Raw genomic sequence first — 21715 nt, 5'->3', positions numbered from 1 at the left:
AACCCAACCAAAAATAAAAAAACCCGACAAAAAAAATATTTTAGAGATAAGTATTTTTTCTGATTTGTTTTCCATCATACAGATTAAATATTAACATAGACTTACATGGAAAGTTCACTTATAACATGTAAATACATAATCCTGTGATTTTCAAGTAAGTGGCCTTTAATAATATGGCTAAAATTAGTAGTAAAAGTTTTTTTCTTTTAAATATTTTAATAAGTTATTTCTTTCAAGTCCCAGGGCACAGATATTTAGCAATATAAAAAATTTTGAAGTTCAACAGCAAGTTATGGGGCACAAGACAATAAAACATTTAGGATTCTCTCAATTATATTACCATTATATACAATGACCAAGTGGGACTTATCTCTGGGAGGCAAGGATGGTTCAACACAGAAAAATTAATGTGATATACCACTTTAAAAGAATAAAGGATTAAAAAGTCACATGATCATCTCAATGGATACAGAAAAGGCATTTGATAAAATTCAACAGTCTCAACAAAGACAAAGAAATAAAGACAAAGAGATAAAAGACAAAGACAAAGAGATTAAAACCTCTCAACAAACTAGGAATAGAGAGAAATTATCTCAACATAATAAAGGCATGTAAAGTCCACAGTTAACTTCCCAATCAATGGTGAAGAATCAAAATGTTTTCCTCTAAGATAAGGAATAAGGCAAGGATGACCACTCTTACCACTTCTATTCAACTCTAAGTCCTAGCCAGAGCAATGAGGAAAGAAATGGAATTCAGACTGGAAAAGCAACAGTAAAACTGTCCCTGTTTACAGATGTCATAATCTTAAATATGTAGAAAATCCTACAGACTCCACCAAAAAAATCACTTGTACTTTTATACACTCAATAAACTATCTGAAAAGGAAATTAGGAAAACAATCCAATTACAATAGTATCAAAAAGAAGAAAATATTTAGAAATAAACTTAGCTAAAAAATGAACAAATTATACACTGAAAAACACTGATGAAAAATTAAAGAAGACACAAGCAGAAAGACATTCTATGTTCACAAATCAGAAAACTTAATTTTGTCAAGAAAACCATACTACCAAAAATGAACTACAGATCAATACAATTGAAATCCCAATGGCATCTTTATACAGAAACAGTTAAAAACATTAAAAATTTCATATGGACTCACAAAGGACCCCAGATAGCCAAAACAATCTTGAGAAAGAAGATCAAAGCTGGAGGTATCAAACTTGCTAATTTCAAAATATATCACAAAGCTAAGGTAACCAAAACAATACAATAATAGTATAAAAACAGACTATAAGCCACTGGAAGAATAGAATCCAGAAATAAATCAACATATACACAGTCAACTGGTTTTTGACAAGGATGCCAAGGAGTACACAAGAGGGCAAGGATAGTCTCTTTTAACAAACAGCATTGGAAAAACTAGATATCCACATGTGAAAGAATGAAACTGAGCCCTATCTTACACCATACACAAAAATCAACTCAAAATGGATTAAAGACTTAAACCTAAGACTTAAAACTGTAAAACTCCTATAAGAAAACATAGGGAGCAAAACTTCATGACATTGGTCTTGCAATGATTTTATGGATATGATGCCAAAAGCACAGGAAACAAAAGCAAAAATAACAAGTAGGACCTGCATCAAACTAAAAAGCTTCTGCACAGCAAAGAAAAACGATCAGTAGAGTGAAAAGGAAACCTCTAGTCTGGGAAAAATATTTGCAAATCATATATCTGATAAGGGGTTAATATCCAAAATATATAATCCCAAAGCCAAAAAACAAAACAGAACAAAACAAAACCCCTAATAATATGGTTTAGAAATAGGTTTAAGGACTTGAGTAGACATTTCTCCAAAGACATACAAATGGCCAATATGTATATGAAAAGATGCTCTGGCCAAGGCCAAAGAGGTTACTGCCTGTGTTCTCCTAGGATTTTGAGGTTTCCTGTCTCACACTTAGGTCTTTCATCTATTTTAAATTTATTTTTGTGTATGCTGTAAGGAAGTGGTCCAGTTTCAATGGTATGTTGCTCTCCAGTTTTCCCAACACCATTTGTTGAAGAGACTTTTTTCCACTGGATATTCTTTCCTGCTTTGTTGAAGATTGGTTGACCATAGAGTTGTGGATCCATTACTGGGTTTTCTATTCTGTTCCATTGATTTATGCATCTGTATTTGTGCCAGTACCATACTGTCTTGATGACTACAGTTTTGTAATATGGCTTGAAATCTGGAATCATGATGCCTCCAGCTTTTCTTTTTTCTTTTCTTTTCTTTTCAAGATTGTATTTGGAATCTTTGTGGCTCCACACAAATTTTAGGATTGTTTGTTCCAGTTCTGCAAAAAATGCTGGTGGTATTTGACAAGGAGTGCATTAAATGGTAGATTCCTTTGGGTAGTATAAACATTTTGACAATGTTTGTTGTTCCAATCCATGAACATGGAATGTTTTTCCATATCTTTATGTCCTCTTCATTTTCTTTCATCAGTGTTCTCTTTTTCAGAGGACAGATATTTTACCTCTTTGATTAGGTTTATTTCTAGGTATCTTATTGTTTTGGGTGCAATTACAAATGGGCTCAATTCCTTGATTTCTTTTTCTGCTGCTTCATTGTTGAGGTACAGATGTTCCATCTATCTTTACACTTTGTTGAGGGCTTTTATCAAGAATGGACGCTGTATTTTTCAGATGCTTTTTCTGCATCTGTTAAGAGGATCATATGGTTCTTATCTTTTATTAATATGGTTATCATGTTGACTGATTTGTGAATATTGAACCACCCCCGCAGTCCAGGAATAATCTCACTTGATTGTGGTGAATAATTCTTTTAATGTATTATTGGATCCAATTTGCTCATATCTTTAATTTTTGCATCCATGTTCATCAGAAATATTGGCCTGTGGTTCTCCTTTTTAGTGGGGTTTTCGTCTGGTTTTGGAATCAAAGTAAGTGCTGACTTTGCAGAAGGAGTTTTCCTTCCATTTCTGTTTTTTTTGGAATAGTTTGAGAAGAATAGGTATTAGCTCTTCTTCAACTTCTTACAAGACTAGTAATTCTACTTCTAGCTTACTAGACACATCACCAGAGACAAGGAAAATAAAAGCAAAAATGACTATTGGGACCACATCAAGATAAAAAAGCTTTATACAGTGAAGGGAACAGTCAACAAAACTAAAAGGCAGCTTATGGAATGGGAGAAGGTATTTTGGACTTTATATATATAGATATATAGATAGAAAGATACAGATTTCACATCAATAAAGAGTAAACAAAACAAAGACCTTGAAGTCCTAACTACAAATTGGAAGTATAAGACTTTCATCTAAAAAAAGACACCCAAAAAAAGCATTTTCTACATCTCTTTACTAAACCTAATAAATAAGGTGTGATTGAAAATAAAAAAGAAAAAGAAGCTTTGCACAGTGGCAGTATTATAGCCAATGAGGTTTATCTGAGGTGCAATTATTGCTAATTGAAAAAGAAAAGAAAAAAGAAAAACACAAAAACCAACCAGAAATAGCTGATTCCAGGTCTGTGGAAGGAAATGTACAAAATAAGCCTAGAACATTTTGTCATTGTAATCTGTCAGTGAAGACTATAGCCATGGTAGTCATCAACTTAAAAAGGCTCCAAACTGACCAATAAGGAGAGTTATAAACATTAATAAAAATATTAACTGCAGTGAATTGAAATATATTAAATATGTATAATACACACATATACAGGCATACCTTGTTTTATTGTGCTTCACTTCATTGCACTTCACAGAAAATTGTTTTGTTGTTATTGGGTTTTCCTTTTATTATGTTTTGTTTTGTCAGATTTGAAGGTTGCTCCAACCCTTCATGAAGCAAGTCTCTCGGTGCCATTTTTCTGACAGTATTTTCCCATTTCACATCTGTCACATTTTGCTAATTCTTGCAGTATTTCAAACTTTTTCATTGTCATTATATTTGTCATGCTGATCTGTGATCAGTAATCTGTGATGTTACTATTCCAACTGTTTTGAAGTGCAATGAAGTGTGCCCAAATAAGACAGCGAACTTAATCAGTAAGTGTTGTGTGTGTTCTCACTGCTCCACTGACCAGCTGTTCCTCCATCTCGCTCCCTCTCCCCGGGCCTCTTTATTCCCTGAGACACAACAATACTGAAATTAGGCCAATTAATAACCCTACAATGGCCTCTAATTGTTCAAGTGAAAAAAAGAGTCACATGTCTCTCACTAGAAATGATCACACTTTATTAAGGAAGGCAAGTCAAACGCTGAGACAGGTTGAAAGCTAGTCCTTGTGTGTCAAACAGTTAGCCAAGTTTAAATGCAAGGGAAAGTTCTTGAAGAAAATTAAAAGTGCTACTCCAGTGAGCACACAAATGGTAAGAAAGTGAAAGAGTCTTACTGCTGTCATGGAGAAAGTCTGAGTGGTCTGGATAGAAGATCAAACCAGCCACAACAGTCCCTTAAGCCAAATATAGGGCATGGCTTTGATTCTCTTCAATTCTATGAAGGCTGAAGGACATGAGGAAACTGCAGAAGAAAAAGCTTAAAGCTCACAGAGGCTGGTTCATGAGCACTAAGGAAAAAAAGCCAAAACCATAACATCAAAGTGCAAGGTGAAGCAGCAAGTTCTCCAGAAGATCCAGCTAAGATAATTAATGAGGGTGGCTACACTAAACAACAGATTTTGGGACACCTGGGTGGCTCAGTTGGTTAAGTGTCTGCCTTCAGCTCAGGTCATGATCTCAGGATTCTGGGATCTAGCCCTGCATCTTTCTCTTCCTCTGTCTGCCACTCCCCCTGCTTGTGCTGTCTCTCTTTGCCAAATGAATAAATAAAATCTTGGAAAAAAATGTTTCATTTACAAAAAAATTAAAAAAAAAACCCAACATATTTTCAATGGAAATGAAATGGTCTTCTGATGGAAGAAGATGGATCTAAGATTGTCATAGCTAGAGAGAAGTCAATGCTTGGCTTCAAAGCTTCAAAGGACAGGCTGACTCTTGTCAGGGCCTAATGCAGCTGGCGACTTTCATTGGAAGCCAATGCTCATTGACCATCCCACAAATCCTAAAGCCCTTCAGATTTATGCTAAATCTATTCTGCCTGTGCTCTGTAAGTGAAACAACAAAGTCTGGATGACAGATGTCTGTTTATAACATGGTTTATTGAATATTTTAAGCCCACTGTTGAGACCTACTCAGGGAAAAGATTCCTTTCAAAATATGACCCCTCGGGGCGCCTGGGTGGCTCAGTGGGTTAAGCCGCTGCTTTCGGCTCAGGTCATGATCTCGGGGTCCTGGGATCGAGTCCCATGTCGGGCTCTCTGCTCAGCAGGGAGCCTGCTTCTCTCTCTCTCTCTGCCTGCCTCTCTGTCTACTTGTGATCTGTCAAATAAATAAATAAATCTTAAAAAAAAAAATATGACCCCTCATTGACAATGCACCTGGTTACCCATGAGCTCTGATGGAGATGGACAAGGAGATCAATGTTGTTTTCATGCCTGAGCACAACAGAAATTGCTGGTTTGCAGGCTTGTAAGAGAACTGATCTCTGGATTTTTTAATTAAACAGCTGAGGTCTGGAAGGGTTATTAAATGGTTTGAGTCTAACTTTATACAACAAGGAACAACAACAACAAGAGTATTAATTTTATCAAATTCTCTTCTTTTAGTGGGAAGGAGAAATGGACAAAGGAAAGTGATTAAAGAAATATTAAAATTGACCTCTAACAAAATTAAGACTAAGCATGTAAAATACTAAGAAAAACAATTTTTTAAAAACTGTAGGCAAAGTTTCCATTTGGACATGGGGGACTTCCCACTTCCTAAAATTCATAAGCAGTTAATTTGCCAGTTTGTGTTTAAATATTCAATTCACAGGAAGAATTACATGGAAGCAGTCCCTATATTAAGAATCCCCAGGCTATGAGTTGAAAAATGAAGAAATATAGGAGCAGTGGCACCTATGATATATCCCATCCACCTATATATCCCAGATCCTTTTGTTACTTCCCCATTCCTGTTCACCCATTCCTGGATGGGACAAAATATTTATTTTCTTGTTAACCTTTCAGTGTCTCAAGTCTCTCCATGTAGGGAGCTAATAAGTTCTGCCTTACAGAGTTATTAGGAAGTCTGAAGGTGATTTAAGACAAGCATCTAGCTAAATGCCTAATATGTTGCTTTAATTCTCAAACCAGAATCTTTAGTTCAGACAGCAGTAAGGTAGCTTTATACACAGAGACAAATGATGGCTGCTATTATTATCATAATTATCATGATTACCACCCTAGGCCAAGAATCAGCTAATGGCTGGGTATGAGAGAGATGCAGCTTGACTCAATGCCTCTTCCTCTTTTCCCTTCAGGGTAAAGGTGCACCCCTAGAACTCTTCTGTTTTTCTTCATACTGACCTCTTCTTGCCTTATGCTTTCCATGTCCTTCATCTCCTTGCACAGTAAAAATGTAAATATTTTCCCATGATGTTATTCAGTTTTGCGGTATACATCTCCCACTGGCTGCATCTGCCAAGTCTCCTTCCTTGTTTCATTTCCTTATGTAGTTTGTAAACTTTGACTGTGAGCTTATCTTTAGAGAGATTGCTACCTATGGGAGTCCAGCACTCCCTGAGCTCTGGAAACGTTGCTGTACAGACTATTCCATTATATGGGTTTAGTAGTATAGACATTTTGGTCCTGGGTTTCAGAGGTGCCAGAGTAGTGAGTATGTCAGTTTCTTGGGTGGTGGTATGTAGCTAAGAATGTAGTCATGTGAATTCAGACCCCAGACTTGAGCTGTGTGGGTATGAAGCTTTGCACAGTCTGTGTGTTAACAGCTAACTCTTTTCCTGCCATAGTCCAAATGGATGGTAGGCTTCCTTGCAGCCTCCTCGGGTCAATGGGGACATATTTAGTGTCTATAGCAGGTTGTATTTTTCAAAGAAGGATACACTAATATATACTCATTCCTACACGTTCTTCCTTCAATGTGTTGATACTCCTCCTTCAAGAGATGAAGTCTGTGTTCCCTCTCCCTGAAACTAACTTCCTGCGTAAATATAGCACCGTAGAAGTGACACTGTGTGATTTCCAAGGCTAGAGTGTAAAAGGCAATACAGCTTCCACTGGCTCCCTCTTGGGATCTCACCTTTGAAATCCAGCCACCATTTTGTGAGGAAGCCATCATATAAAGGTTCCAGTTGACATTCACAGCTAAGGTCTCAGCCCACAGTGAGCATCAACCACCAGACATGGGGATGAATGAGCCTGCAGGTGATTCTAGCCCCAAGCTTTCGATTCTTCCATCTGAGAACCCAGACATCATGAAGCAGAGCCAAGCTGTCCCTGCTGTGCACTGTCCGAATTCCTGACCCATAGAGTACAATAAATGGTTGTTTTCCACGACTAAGTTTTGGAGAAATTTGTAATGCAGTCATAGTAACTGGAACAGTACTCCTTTGTGATTTCCAGCTTTCGGCAGATGCTCAACAGTGGCTTCCTATGTGAGTGTTCCTTCATTGCTGGCACCTGGGGATTTCCTTCTCTTGGTCCCTAGCTCAGCTACATTTCCATAAATTATCTTATTATATTTTACCCAGCATTTGAAATATTCCAAATTAGAATGGAGTCCCATCCGTGTGAGGTCCTTCTGACACATGACCCAAAAGTTCCCATAACTTTTCAAATAAGGACATAAAAGATTGATGCTCTTAATTCCTTTTATATATAAAGATACTTAAAAATAAGAAAGATAATAAACCCTATAGAAAATGAATTTGTTACAGGATAGTTCCTTCCAGAAAAAAATACAAATGATCAAGAGAAGTTCATCCTTACTAGTTTTCAAATAAAAGCAAAATAATATAATGAGCTATGACTTTTGCCAATCAAATGGCAAGGCTCTTTAATACTAGACAACAAGATGAGGTTCAAGGAAAAGAGGCACTCTCATAAGATTTCAGCTTATGTATCAGTATATTATGTGCAGAAAGCAATCTAGCAGTATAGATGTCCTAATAATTTTATATGATTTTGAGCCAGCAAATAATAATTTATATAATGTTATATATAATATAATATAATATAATATAATATAGTAATTTTATATACTTTTGAGCCAGGGATTTATCCTAAAGGAATGACCATTGATACATACAAATACAAGGAAGTCAAATCCTGTATTTTTTATAATAGAAAAGAAAAAAAAGGCTGAAAATAACCCAAACATCAAAGAGCACTGGTAAGATTCTTTATTTTTAGCTTTGTTTAAAGCAAAATAGTTTTCAAGTGAACATGAAGACAGGTTGAAGATTCATTGAGAAAGCTAGTTATTTATTTACCCAAAATGCCAGTCATTGTGCTAGGAGCTGAAATACAAAAATGATGAAGATGCAAAAGCATATAGTATGTTGAAGGAACAAAGTAAACAAACAATTATAGTTCATTACAATAAATACTAGTGATAAAGGTACGTTTCAATTCTGTGGTACAACAGAGCGTTTGCAAACCTAGCCAGATGGGAGAAGTAGGAGGTTTGCTTTTGTTTTTTAGCAAGGGATGTTCAAGCTAAGTCCCACAGGTTTTCAGAAGTAGAAATTGACTGCTCCGGTCAATAGCCTGAATGCTTACTTACACTCTTGCTCCTCCAGAGAACAGAATTGTTCCTAAGAAGTGCCTACCTCCCTGTGATTGGAACATGAGTGAGCGTAATGTGTAACAGTTTCTGCAAGAAGCCTTTAAAAAGCAGGTCTGCTTTCTCTGCACCTTCTCCTTGCCACAGGTGAGATAATAGGAAAGTGCTAATGAATGGCAGAGCCTGGTCTTACAACCAATTGGAAGAAAGCTTCCTGCTGACCAGGACTATCTGCTTTGGAATTGTTATGTGGCAAGGAAGAAACTTACCCCCGTTAAGTCACTAAGATGTTGAGGTCCATTTGTCATTACAGCTAGCAACAGAGTAATACATGCAATTTTTTATTCCCAAGTGTGCTATTAGCTCACTTATTCAAATACATTCACTAAAGCATGTACTGTGTGCATAGCAATATGCCATGTGCAAGACAGCTATGAAGAAGAATAGAGATTCTGGCTTTACAGAATTTCCAGTGCAAAAGGAAAAATAGCAGCCTCTCACACAACTGTAATATAAGGCAACATATGACATTACAGCCCGAGGAGGGAGCGATGTCTCACATCAGGACAGTTTAAAAAAGGCAGATGTCATTTTCAAATGGAAGTTCAAAAAAGACTTGGAAGAGGCTAGAAAATGCAGGTATAGGCATTCCAGGAAAAGATACAGATGTGAAAGATGCCTCGGAGAATGGAGCAGGATTCAGATAAGGGCTCTGTGAGAGAGAAGGAAACAGTTAGAGGTGAGATCACAGACAAATCTGAATGCTAGCCCAAGTGCTTTTCACTTCTGTGAGCAATGGGAAGGCACTGACGGATTCTGAAGAGAGGTGTGGCACATTCAGGTATGCTTTAAGATTAATCTGGCAGAGACTGGAACCAGTTAAGAGTCCACTATAATAATAATAGTCCAGAGTGCTTAAATTAGAGTAGCAACAGTGGGAATACAACAGCTGACTGAATTTAGGAGGTTCAGCAAAGAAAAAAAAGATTCAAAGATGACTGAGACTGTGAACTAGGGTGACTAAGAGAATGATGAATTACATTCAAAGAGAAATTGCTAGTCTGGGGATGGAGAGCAAGAGCTTGGTTTTAAGTAAAATGAGTGGCGGACATCCAAGTGGAGCTACAGAATCTGGGTCTAGGCTGTAGGAATTGGGGACCGTAGCTTCGGTGGGGAGAAGAAATTTTAAGAGTCACCTATTCACTAGTGAGAATTGAGGCCAGAGACTGGATTGAAGTTGCCAAAGAAGACTTGAGAGGCATAAGAAAGCCAGATTTCCTTAAGAGGTCCACAAAGCAGGAAGAGAAAGAGGAGGCTGGGAGGTGACTGGAGAGGCAGAGAATACAGAGGAACCAGAATCATAGGAAGTACTGGACCATGTCCAATTCTACAGAAGCTCGAAATGGAAGGAACAATTAACAACACAGCAACACTAAAAGTGCAATCTCATTTAATTCTCAAAGAACCCGATAAAACACAATTCTCAGTCAATTCCTGACCAGGAATTCCCACCCAACAAAGAACACATTTTATTCATCCGAGTAAAAGGAGCCCGGATTCTAACCTTGATTCTGCCCTGCAATAGCTGTATAACCACAGGGTCATGAAGAAAATAATAGCGCCCCCTTCTCAGAGGGTTAGTGAGGATTAAATTTCAATACACGTAAAATGTTCAGCATGGTGCTGGACATGTAATAAACACTCAATGAGTGGAAGCTATTGTTTTAGCTGTTTTTAAATAATAATAAACATTTTTTATAACACAGTCTGTTGATGGAAATGTCAATCAGTAAAGATGTTTCAGAATGCAAGATTTCACCAAAACTTTTTAACATACACACATGTGACCCAGCAATTCTGCTTCAGGGAAATCATTTTACAGAACTGCTCTCCACGTGTAAGAATGTTCATCATTGCATTGTTTGCAATAAGGAAAAACTGGAACCAATCTTAACGAGGAATGGTTACATAAATTACAATATGTCTGTACCATATGATCACACATTCATATGATGCAACTACCCTATCAATGCAGACCTAAGTAAACCGCTATGAAGTTATTTGTCATATCTTTTTAAGTGAAAAAGACAATTTCTAAAAAGAATCCAGATATGATTCCTATGATGATCCAAAAAAACAAACAAACAAAAAAACAAATGAAAAAAGAGTAGAAGGATAAACACTAAATTAACTCTAAGAAGTGTTAGAAAGAAAGGAGAAAAGGGTAAAGAGAGGGCCTTTACTTCTAACTCTATATTCTTCTGTATGAATGAGAACTACTAAATGTGTTAATAATGTAATTTTTAAAATGTAAGAAAAGAAATGTCAGAAGTATTTTTGAAGAGATGCCACTGTAACAGAGGATTTAAGCCCACCATTAACAATGTAGATAAAAAGTCAATGAAGATGGACAAGCGGGGATTTTTGTGCTTCAGAGAGTACAATACCTTGAAAATGGTTGCAAAGTTGCATTTCTCTAGACAGAGGCTCCAGTTTTCACGTCTATGGACCCCCAAAGGTTGTAAAGGTAGAATGACCCATACAATAGAACAGACACAAATCTGTTCTAGTATGTGTAATCCCTCATGAAAAAAGTAATAAACACACAAACTATAGGTAAATCAGAAATGGCACAAAGCAAAATTGGCATGAAAACGGAGCCAGAGCTAATTAACACGGTCAGTGTTCCAAGTCCTGCCCCACGTGACTAGGTTCAAGAGTGAGGTACAGCAGCAGCCAAAGGCAGAAGATAAACAACTCCTTCCCCACACCGCCCTTTAGTTTGAACCCTGGGCAGGCTGGAGGGATAGCCTATAAGGGCGTGTCCACCTGACACAGGGATGCTCGAACTAGCCTGTACAGAGCTTGAGGAGTGCTGAAACATACTCTGGCAGGGAAGTCCTCATGTCCCGTTTTCAGTTCCATCTCTCTGCTTCACCTGACTCCGCCGAGTAGCTCTGGCCCCGTCCTCAGCCACTCCTTGCCCGCCAACTCCCCTTAAGTGTATCGAGAGAAACCTTGGAGTGATTCATGTGCCTCCCTGGGCTAGCTTCCCCTGCCCGGAAGGGGGCCTGACCAGCTGACTCCTGATCCCTACCTTCCCTTCAGCCCTGCCCTGCAAGATGCCACCCCACTCCATCCCTCCCCTCCGCTCCTGCTACACCGGGGGTCCTCCGGAGACTACCCGCACTCACTGTCCCCGCAGCTCCACCTTGGAGGAGAGGGGCTTCTTCGAATGCTTGGGCCGTGGCGGTGGTGCCCAGGTCTGAGGCTCCCGCATTGGGGTCAATGGTGGTAGGGGACAACGCGGGAGCCAGCAGCCGCCCTCAGCCGAGCCGAGCCCTCCTCCCCGCTTGGCCCGGACGCGGGGCTGACCACGGCGGCGGGGCAGGGAGGGCGGCCCAGCACTCGTGCGGGCTCCGCTCTCGGAGCGAACATGCTCGGCTCCCCGCAGCCCGGCGACGCTCCGGTGCGGAGCTCGCCAGCCACTCAGCCCCGCCCGGCCCAGCGAGCCGCACCGTTGTCGCAGCCCCGCCCGCCCGACGCGCGCCGGTTGCCAGGCGCCAGGAGCTTCCGGGCCGCCTTACGCTCTCGGTCACCAGCCGCGGTCTTCTCCCAGCAGGGACTGACGATTAGGGTGCCCAGCCAGGAAGGCCCCTGGGCGGCTAGAAGGCTGCTTAGGACACACTCAGCAACTACTATAGGTGCCCCCACTATAGTAGGGGAACCTGCAAGGGCACTGCTACAGCAGGTGGTGGAGGGCGGAGTGCAGGTCGGGAAGGAGCTGATTGAGGCTGGGTGTATAGATAGGAGTCAGACACGGCCCAAGTTCAGAGAGGCACAAAATTTGCGCCAGGAGCCTGTAGAGTGGGTAGTGGGCAGTTAGGCAAAGTTACGTTCAGTTCTCTGGGTTGCATTTTTAAGATTCAAACTAACCAGGCTCTCCAGAGTACTGTGGAACTTTCAAACAGCCCAGCAATACCTGCTATCTCAATCTCAGGTTAAGTGACCTAGTCATCCCAGAGTTCCCTCAACATGCCTGCCCGAAATTCCATGTTCTATGTCTCCTTTGTCTAGGTTCTTTGGTGAAAGCTTAGGTGCCTGTCCTCCCCTCCCCAGTAAGGAAGCCTAGCACCCTGACTTACGTGATAGGACCTTAGCATCTATAGTTTTGCTGACTTAAACCCTCTAGCTCCATTTCATGACCCCAAATAGGGCTGCAAGTTTAGCCCTAGTAATAGATGGTTTCAGATTTTTCAAAACTGAACTGCTTTCAAACACACCACTTTTCTGTGTTCATTAAGTTCCACACTCACATTTCCTAGTTCCTCTAGTTAAGAAAACTCTAATCCGATCTGGAACCTAATACTTATCCCACCACTTACTTGTGTGATCCTGGGGGAAGGAAAGTTAACCCCTCACCTAAAAAATGCGGATAGTGGTATACTTACCTAATGGAATAGGCTGCACATTAAAATGACCCGGAGAATTTAAAGAGAAAGGCCTGGGACCCATCCCAACTAATCGGTTCTAGGATTGCCCTCAAAGTGGAAAAGGGACCAAGGATTATATTAAGTGTACACTAGCAGTCAATACATGATTGAATGTTTATTATTAAATGGTCTGCTGTCATATCCTCTTGGCTGTCACATCTGCCACTGACACTGCCTCCCAACTCTTGACTCCTGCTGTTCTATCACCAGTTATCCAAATTCTACCTCCTTTGTGAAATTTCCCAATCTGCACAGCATGAACAATTTCCTATACTCCCCTAACATGCTGTTTTATTTTCACATAATTGATCCCTACATAATAAAACTAATCTTTGAGTCCTTTACAGTAATATATGTGCATGTATACATACATACATGTATTTAATCTCCATGAACCCACAGTGCCGCCCCCAACTCCTCTGACCATTCACCAAGGACAATGTGCCTGCAACTGGAAAATTAAAACTTTAAATTCCTATTGCTTTCAAGAGGTTGATTCGGTCAATAAAGCAAAAGGACTGCAAAGTACCAGGCACCTCCTATTCTAGGTGCTAGAACAGATAAGGCAAATATTCAAACCTTATAGTGGTACATAGTACTGTATGTACTCTCAAAACCTTGAGTGGCTGTGAAAAGCAACAGGAATAAATGGAGAAGTATTTCAAAGAGTAAGAAATGCTGTGAAAAATACACGGTTATATTAAGAAATGTGTCGTAAGAACTTTTTCCAGAATTACCAAGTAAAATACCTGAGGGCCAAGTGTTCCAGACACAAGATTACAAGGGCCAAGAGTTATTAGAAGCTTGTCATTTTTAAGAAACAAGAATATAGCTGGGAACTAAAGATCAAAGAATGGCCCTCCCAAACATTTCCCTGCCATAATTCCTGGAATACGCTGCCTACAGACGACTTTTGCTAATGTACTTAAATTAAGGAATTTGAGATGTGGAGACTATCCTGGATTATCTGGGTGTCTCAATTTGATCACAAGTGTCCTTAGACTTTGAAGATGGAACAAGGGGCTACAAGCCAAGAAATCCAACTAGTTTCTAGAAACTGGAAAAAAACACACCAAGAAATTGGGTTTTCCTCTAGAGCCTTCAGAGGGCAGACAGGCCTGAAGACACCCTGACTTAGCTCTGGGAAACCAATTTTGGACTTCTTACCTCTGAAATTGTTAAAGACAATAAATCTGTTTCAAGTCCCTCAAGTTTGTAATTTGTTACAACAGCAACAGGAAATAAGACCTTAGTGCCTACTACTCTGTATCGAGTACTAAGTTGAAAAGATTAAAAAGCAGGCCTTAAAAAGTTTTAACCAAGCAAGGGAGACATCTGTATGAAAGCAACGTTTTGGCTGGTTTGGTATCAGTCTGTAAAGAAAAGCAGTGGGGGCAGAATGTTGTCAGTCTTCCCCTACAGGTGGTTCCAACACCCCAGAAAGCAGACACATCCTAGACATCTCTGTAGCACTGATCTCATAGTACTTGTGTTCTGTCTAGCTTTCTAATTAGACAGACACATGAAAGTACAGGCTCTTTTCCTTTGTATGACCCTGCTAGACGCTCAAGATATAATGTACAGTAAATAGTATTTACTTAGTACTTTGAGCTAAGACTGCTCTGAACACCTTGACATCTTTATCAAAATCTAGATTAGGCACATCTAAACTATCTTCCCCATTTTGCTGATAGATTCATTGGCCCAAACTATTAAGTGAAGGCTGGATACAAACTCATTTTGTCTCCAGAACACTCAATCCAGCCTATGGCAAAAGAACTTCCAAAGCAGTATGAGGTAACACCTGCTAAAGATCAGTGAATGCAACAACTAAGCTTCATGACTTGAAGACAGGTAGCTAGTTTAAGATCTTAGAATTCGAATGTTGAAGGGCACAAAAGTAAATTTACATATGTGGGCGAATTTTTGTAGAACCAACTGGGTGAGGCCCAGGCTTTCAAAGATTGGTTAGCCTTCTAGGGAAGTCCCTTATAGGTGATAACATCTTTTAGGAGGTGGATTTTCTAAACAAGGTGTTAATCTGCATTTCAATAGGTTCTAACAGTTCACAAAGCATTTTCATACACCTTTTAGTCCTCACAATCCTGTGAAGGCAGACCAATTACCCTACTCTACTTCCTAGGACCTAACAGCAGAAATTACCACCCTAACATGCCTTCCTCCTTTCCTGCTTTGCAACTGCCTAGGTTCCTTTATTCTGAAGCAAGCACTTTAGACTGCTCTATGGCAGTATTAGATGTCTGCAACTCCTCCCTTACTCCCAAACTCTCACAGGGCTGTTTCCCCATCCTCTGGGCCTCTGGCCCCAGTCAGAAAGTAATTTGTATGAACCGAATCTCCCAGACTGAAACATGTCCAGAAAGGCCATGTACTGACAATATACCATTTATCCTACATATTCCCACAGATGTTCCTATCCCTCCACCAGCTTCAAAAACTTTTGCTTCGGGGCGCCTGGGTGGCTCAATGGGTTAATGCCTCTGCCTTTGGCTCAGGTCATGATCTCAGGGTCCTAGGATTGAGCCCCGCATCAGGTTCTCTGCTCAGCAGGGAGCCTGCTTCCTCCTCTCTGCCTACTTGTGATCTCCGTCTGTCAAATAAATAAATAAAATCTTAAAAAAAAACCATAAAACCACTTTTGCTTCTTTGGGTAATGTGTCCATTTGTGGGCTATAAACAAATGTACAACTACTGACAGTGGGCATTTACTGAAACACCAAAAATTCTTGCAAAACACTGGTACACTCAGTAACATGTAATACTGACTTGACAAACTCAAGAACCTTCTGAAGATGGTTCTAAAGAACCGCCACACCACTGGCACAATTAATGAGAACTACAAAAACTTTTTATATATACTTTGTATTATGTTCTACACTGAAAACTATCAGTTCACTAATCTGAGATACATCCAATACATTATATTGGAATATTACTTATAAACTAAGAAACCTTTTCACATTTTTGCTCGTTAGTGCTATAGGTGCTCCAAAACAACTTGCATCTATGAGCACTAATTTCATTTTTTTCCTTTATAACATCAAAAGGCATAACAGAATTATTAAAATCTCACCTAAATATCCAGAAGAAGCAAAACAAAAAATGGAACACAAAAGGAAAACACATTCACAACAGTACTTTATAGAAAAGCCAAAGCCTCAGAGGACAGAACTTCAGCAACATTATTTTCTTTATAAACTGAGTTTTTATTACCTTACCTATAAATCATGCACAAAAGCCTATGAAATAGGCTTCCTTAGAACAGACCTATCTTGGCTAACTATGTGGCACAATGCAAAAGTGAAAAATTGAGATACATTCTTTGTACAGAAGAGTCTTTAATAAACCTAAGTAATGTTTTCCATCTATCAAGATAGAAATGTAACCTTAGTTTTACACGCAAAGACTGTTAACTTTTAATTTTTTTAAAAAATTTGTTGAGAGAGAGAGAGCACGCGCACTTGCGCATGCAAGCACAGGCAGACAGAGTGGTAGGCAGAGGCAGAGGGAGAAGCAGGCTCCCTGCCAAGCAAGGAGCCCAACGAGGGACTCATCCCAGAATGCCGGGATCATGACCTGAGCCAAAGGCAGCCGCTTAACCAACTGAGCCACCCAGGTGTCCCTTGACTTTTAATTTTATCACACACTTAAGACTTGCTTTAGTAGTTGAGGGACAGGGGCACCTGGGACTGAGTCCCACGTGGGGCTCTCTGCTAAGTGGGGAGCCTACTTTACCCCCCTCTCTGCCTGCTGCTCTGCCCACTTGTGATCTCGGTATCAAATAAATAAGTAAAATCTTAAAAAAAAAAAAATAGTTAAGGGACAGCAGGGTCAGGCTAGCAAAAAAGTCACCAAGACGACAACACATTTCCACTTGAGAGTAGTCCTTTATTAACTGGCCCGATTACAAAAATAATCATGGTAGTTACCTGAAAAGGGGGGGGGGGGAGAAAGGCTCATTAAAGAAACCACCTTAGTAGATTACAATAAACATAAATCAAGAAATTTTAAGAAAGTGCTTCAGAAAAAAAACCCAGGCTTTTTTTTCTCTTTCCTCCATAAATATCCACAAAAAGAATAATCACACTAGCTGTAACCAGGTAAGATGACTGGCTTCCCGCCCCTTAAAAATATTAGAACCCAACCCAACACTTAATAATATTTACTCCAAAAGCCCAAAATCACCACATTTACTCTTATTATTAAGTAAACTTATGGAGATTTAGCTGCTCACCTTAGTTCATTCTTCGAATAAGCCTATTGATCTGGTCTTCCCTGTTGCCAGCATCTCCACCTTCCACAAAATGGGTGGTCTTTTTCTTCATCCCTCCTCGTGGAGAAGATAATTTGAAGGGCCATAAAAAGTTGTTTGCCTCTTTGAAACGTTTTCCAACAGTATAGATCTCATGAATCAGATCCTCCATGCAGATGATGCCATATTTACCTGAACATTTTAAAGATCATTAAAATTGTTAGCTGTTTTTATAAACTTTAGGATATTCAGCAAGGACAATTACAGGCCATAAAACTTTAAATCAAGAGTAAAGTGGCAAAGAGGAAAATTCATGCCTATATTTACGAAGATGAAGCTTGAGCCAATGAAATCATAACTTACACTTTCCACAGACTTGTGTATAGGGAATATGGATAGATTAATAATAGAATGAATATATGGCAACAAGATGCCAGAAAATGTCAAACTTTTCTAATAATCAAGTTTATCCTATAGGCAGAACCTACCAAGAGATCGGGCAATCAATGTGTTATCTGTCAGGGCAATTCGCTTCTTGTTGATTTTGCCATAACCACGCTTGTAGATCAATTCATTCACTGACTTCAGGTTAGGGTACCTAAAATAGGAAAAAAAAAACAAAAAACAAAAAACAAAAAACCAGCTCTAAATGACCAAAGAATAGGGTTATTACCATCAGAACATCTGAAATCCATCTTGCTAACATCCAGTTCGAAAGGAACTCTTAGTAAAGGACAGACTTACCCCCATGCTATATACGGTTCCACAATCCTTAACATGTTAACTGAAGCCTTGTTGAGCTTAACAAAGGTGCCATTGAAGATTTGACGAAGGCGAAGGAGCTGCAACACCTTTCGAACCTTTGGGCTCACACCATTGATGCTGCAGAAGAAAAAAGGACAAAATTCACTTAGCTTTATCAAGAATTTTTATTAAGAATAGGAAACAAACCATTATAAATTCCAGAAAAGTCCCACCTAAATAAACAGAAATCTTTTCATGTTACAATGACCACTGGCATTTTTCCTTTAATTAGCTACTCTGACATTTTAAACTTCCTGACCTATTTTCTTTTTTAGCTCCTCAGTCTTTATAAAGTTTGATTTTCAAAGCAAATAACAGGTCTTATCTCATGCTGTCTAGAAATACTTAACTATATGTTCCTCAATTTTCAGCAATGTTCTTTCAATGTGAAATTTAACTATGAATTGATACTTTCATTCATCTTCAACAGGCTGGTTCTGAAGTACTTGTATTACCAAAACTTTTTGCCAATTATGTATTTAAACTTAAAAACTAAGAAGACTTGATTTTACCCTAGAAAACTCATTGCTTTTGAAAACGGTGCATCACAATATGGCACATTTTCTGTAAAAAGTTTTTTTCCTAGGGGTCAATTTCAACGTACTGTGGTCTGTGTGAATACCTTGTCTCACAGATGTTCTGCGTAACAATTCAACATCGGAACATTTTTCTTTCTTTTAAAATTCTATTTTTGACTGAAAGGGAGACAGTGAGAGGTAATACAAGCAGGGAGAGTGGGAAATGGAGAAGCAGCTCCCTGCTGAGCATGGAGCCTGATGTGGAGGACTCCATCCCAGAACCCTAGGATCATGACCTGAGTCAAAGGAAGATGCTTAACGACTGAGCCACCCAGGTGACCCAACATTGGAACCTATTTCTACTAGCTTACCTAGAGGCAGAATTTCTGTGGGTTTCTGGGTTGGTTCAGCAGCTCTTGCTTTGACCATAGCTACAGCCATGTTCTGTATACCAGCCACTTGCTATCTTATGCCCCGACCCTTTTACCACTTCATGTTGTAGGCACCTTTGTAAGAGCACTTAGGAACTTACACTCTAGCTTCTTTTGAAGATCATCTCCAGGACACGGAATAGAAATTCAGATGCTCAGTCAGGGAACAGACAGGGCTTTGGGCACAGGCCTTGCAACTAAACCACTAAAGCACAACCCTCCATGTTTTATGCCCAAAATACCTTTGTTATGCCCAAGTATCTTTACTCCAGTGTTTCAGAACCAAAGCCCCCAGAAGCAATGTCAGGTCTTGCTGAGACCATGGAGCTTTCCCTTCAAAACCAGAACGCCGTGAAAACTGAACTCACCCTCTGATCCTGATGACAAACGCCAACTTGGGTTCTGCAGGTACGTAGAAGTTGCCAGCTTTTCTCGCCATCCTCGCCATCCGAATCTCGGTCCTATACATCTGTCTGTACTCCTTGTGGTAATGCTTGGCTTTCTCATAGATAAGCTTCCTCCTTGCCTTTCGAAGCTGAAAACCAATACCAGTTACTCATCAGATTTTGAGGTCCCAAACACAATTAGCCGTACCAGTTTAACTATCCTACCTACTGCGACGCTAGTTCTACTAGAAAAACGTTCCCTTGAAAACGTCTTCCTTGCCACAGCCTGCGTCAGTGTCTCCAAGGGCAGACACTGCCTTCACTGAAGAGCTAATGACCACGCTCCCTGGGCCAGTGGGTGAAGTTAGCAAGTCTTGCTGAGAAAGAACATCTCGTTTCCAATCCAACCACAAGGGCCTGACGGGGAGAGTGCCTCACAAGTTTACTTACCATCTTTTGAGCAAACTTCTTCCTCAGACGCTTGATCTTCAACTCTGCGAAATTCCTTCGCTTCTTCTTAAGGGTTTCTGGCACGGCAGGAACCTTCTTTTTCTTCTCCCTGGCATCAGTGAACACAACTTTATTAGTAGTTCCAAGAGCACGCGACATCGCATTCCTCCTCATCCGTACTGCGCAGGCCTAGTCCTTTAGTACAACTACCGCCACTGCTTCTTAAAAATCTGTATCTTCAGCTCCTCTAGCTCCAGCACGCTGTGGTGGAAGACGCAGACTTTAGCGAGTTTCTACGCCAGGTATGCTCGCCTTTTAACACGAACCCCTTCACTTAAATTAGGAGTCGGAGACTACCATAAATTCACATCTAATGCACCGCCAGCCCCGGCCTCCGGGAACTGGAACACCTAGAGCCCAGTTAACGAAACGTACACACTGAGGAACTGCTGCGAGCCATTCCCAGACTCCTCACGAAGCTGAGGCTAAGGGCCTACGATTCTCAGGAAAAGAAACGTACAAAGCCTCCCAACGACCACCGATTCGGAAGGTCTAATGTCCCACATGCCAACACCAAAAGCCTGACGAGGGAGATGACGCGGCCAAATACCAGCTAAACGCGAACCCAACTAAAACGTTCTGCGTCTCCCTTTAAAGACAGGAATACCCACCGGTCCCGCACATCCTCGGCTCTCACACCTCGTTCCCGGGTTCATCTCCAAATCCTCCGCCCCAAGGCCGCCTGCATCCCATCTTAGCCCAGCGGGCCCCACTAGTGTCACAGAGCGTCACAAACACACAAACAAATGGGTAAAGGTACAAGCTACCGCCGGATCGAGGGAAAGTGAGACAAAAGATCTCTGGTCTCGCGGATGGAGAAGGATTCCCACACGGACGAAGAGCAACTTACTCTGCACCCTCCATGGTTCCAGCCGGAAAAAGAGGAAGTCGGCGCATGCGCGCTGTCCACTTAAAGACGACAAGAGCGAAGCCCCACAACTCATAGGTGTCCCAGGATAAGCCAGAAAACAACTTGGAACTGAGAACTCGTCTTGCAGACGCAAAATTAAGCACTCCCCTGATTCTGCACCTTACGATCAAGTTTCGGGTAAAATTCGTATGAGAAAATGCATACATCGAGTAGACTCTTTAAGCGATATCATAAGAGCAAAGAGTGCTGACACCTTGACTACTCGGGGTCCTAGTCCCTAGGCTGCGCTGACAGGGTACTTCTCGAATTCCACCCAGTACTGTGCGCAAATGACACGCCGCACGGGGGCGAACTACAAATCCCGGCATGCAGCATACTCATTGCCCGCCCGGAGGTAGCGCAACATTTGACTGGGACTGTGGGCGACCACTGCGGTGGTGGTTTCAGCCAGGGAAAATGAGAGCCTTTCGGCCCACGTTCCAGAGGGCTAGCTGCGATTCTAAGTCGCTGCCAAGACCCGGCTTTCGACGGCCTCCTCGGCTCTCTGCCAGCCCTAGCCATAAACGGCACCCTACTGCCGCGCTGCCGAGGTCCTTCTCTCCGCTCCTCCAGCCTGCAGGGCTGTCTTCCTCAGCGCCTGATCGCAAGAGGGGCCGTCCAGAGTCCCACGTTTAACGAAAGTGTCGAGATAGGGACTAGCGCGGACTCGACGGCAGAAGGAGGATGGCCCGGACACTGCCGACTGCCAGGCCTAGCAGGCGGAGGCTGGGACACCCCACGGCAGGGG

The 21715-nt window shown here is 40.9% G+C and overlaps 1 protein-coding gene and 1 pseudogene across 1 annotated transcript; one reads left to right on the top strand and one right to left on the bottom strand.

Annotated features, from left to right (window-relative positions):
• The first annotated feature begins 3424 nt into the window (after nucleotides 1-3424).
• Nucleotides 3425-3508, top strand: LOC122905691 (annotated as a pseudogene).
• Nucleotides 3509-17023: 13515 nt separating this feature from the next.
• On the bottom strand, nucleotides 17024-21000 carry RPL7 (ribosomal protein L7). Its single transcript, XM_044245460.1, has 7 exons — nucleotides 20908-21000; nucleotides 19998-20106; nucleotides 19530-19696; nucleotides 18153-18290; nucleotides 17897-18006; nucleotides 17391-17600; nucleotides 17024-17085 (listed from the first exon to the last, which is right to left on the bottom strand). Exons 1-6 carry the CDS (start codon nucleotides 20952-20954, stop codon nucleotides 17392-17394), a joined length of 780 nt encoding a protein of 259 aa, XP_044101395.1. The 5' UTR covers nucleotides 20955-21000; the 3' UTR covers nucleotides 17024-17085; nucleotide 17391.
• Between the last annotated feature and the right edge of the window lie 715 nt (nucleotides 21001-21715).

This window comes from Neovison vison, chromosome 4 (assembly GCF_020171115.1).
Source record: "Neovison vison isolate M4711 chromosome 4, ASM_NN_V1, whole genome shotgun sequence".
In the NCBI taxonomy this organism is placed as follows: domain Eukaryota; kingdom Metazoa; phylum Chordata; class Mammalia; order Carnivora; family Mustelidae; genus Neogale; species Neogale vison.
Note: the sequence above shows the minus strand (reverse complement) of the source record. Positions and strands in the feature narration are given on the sequence as shown.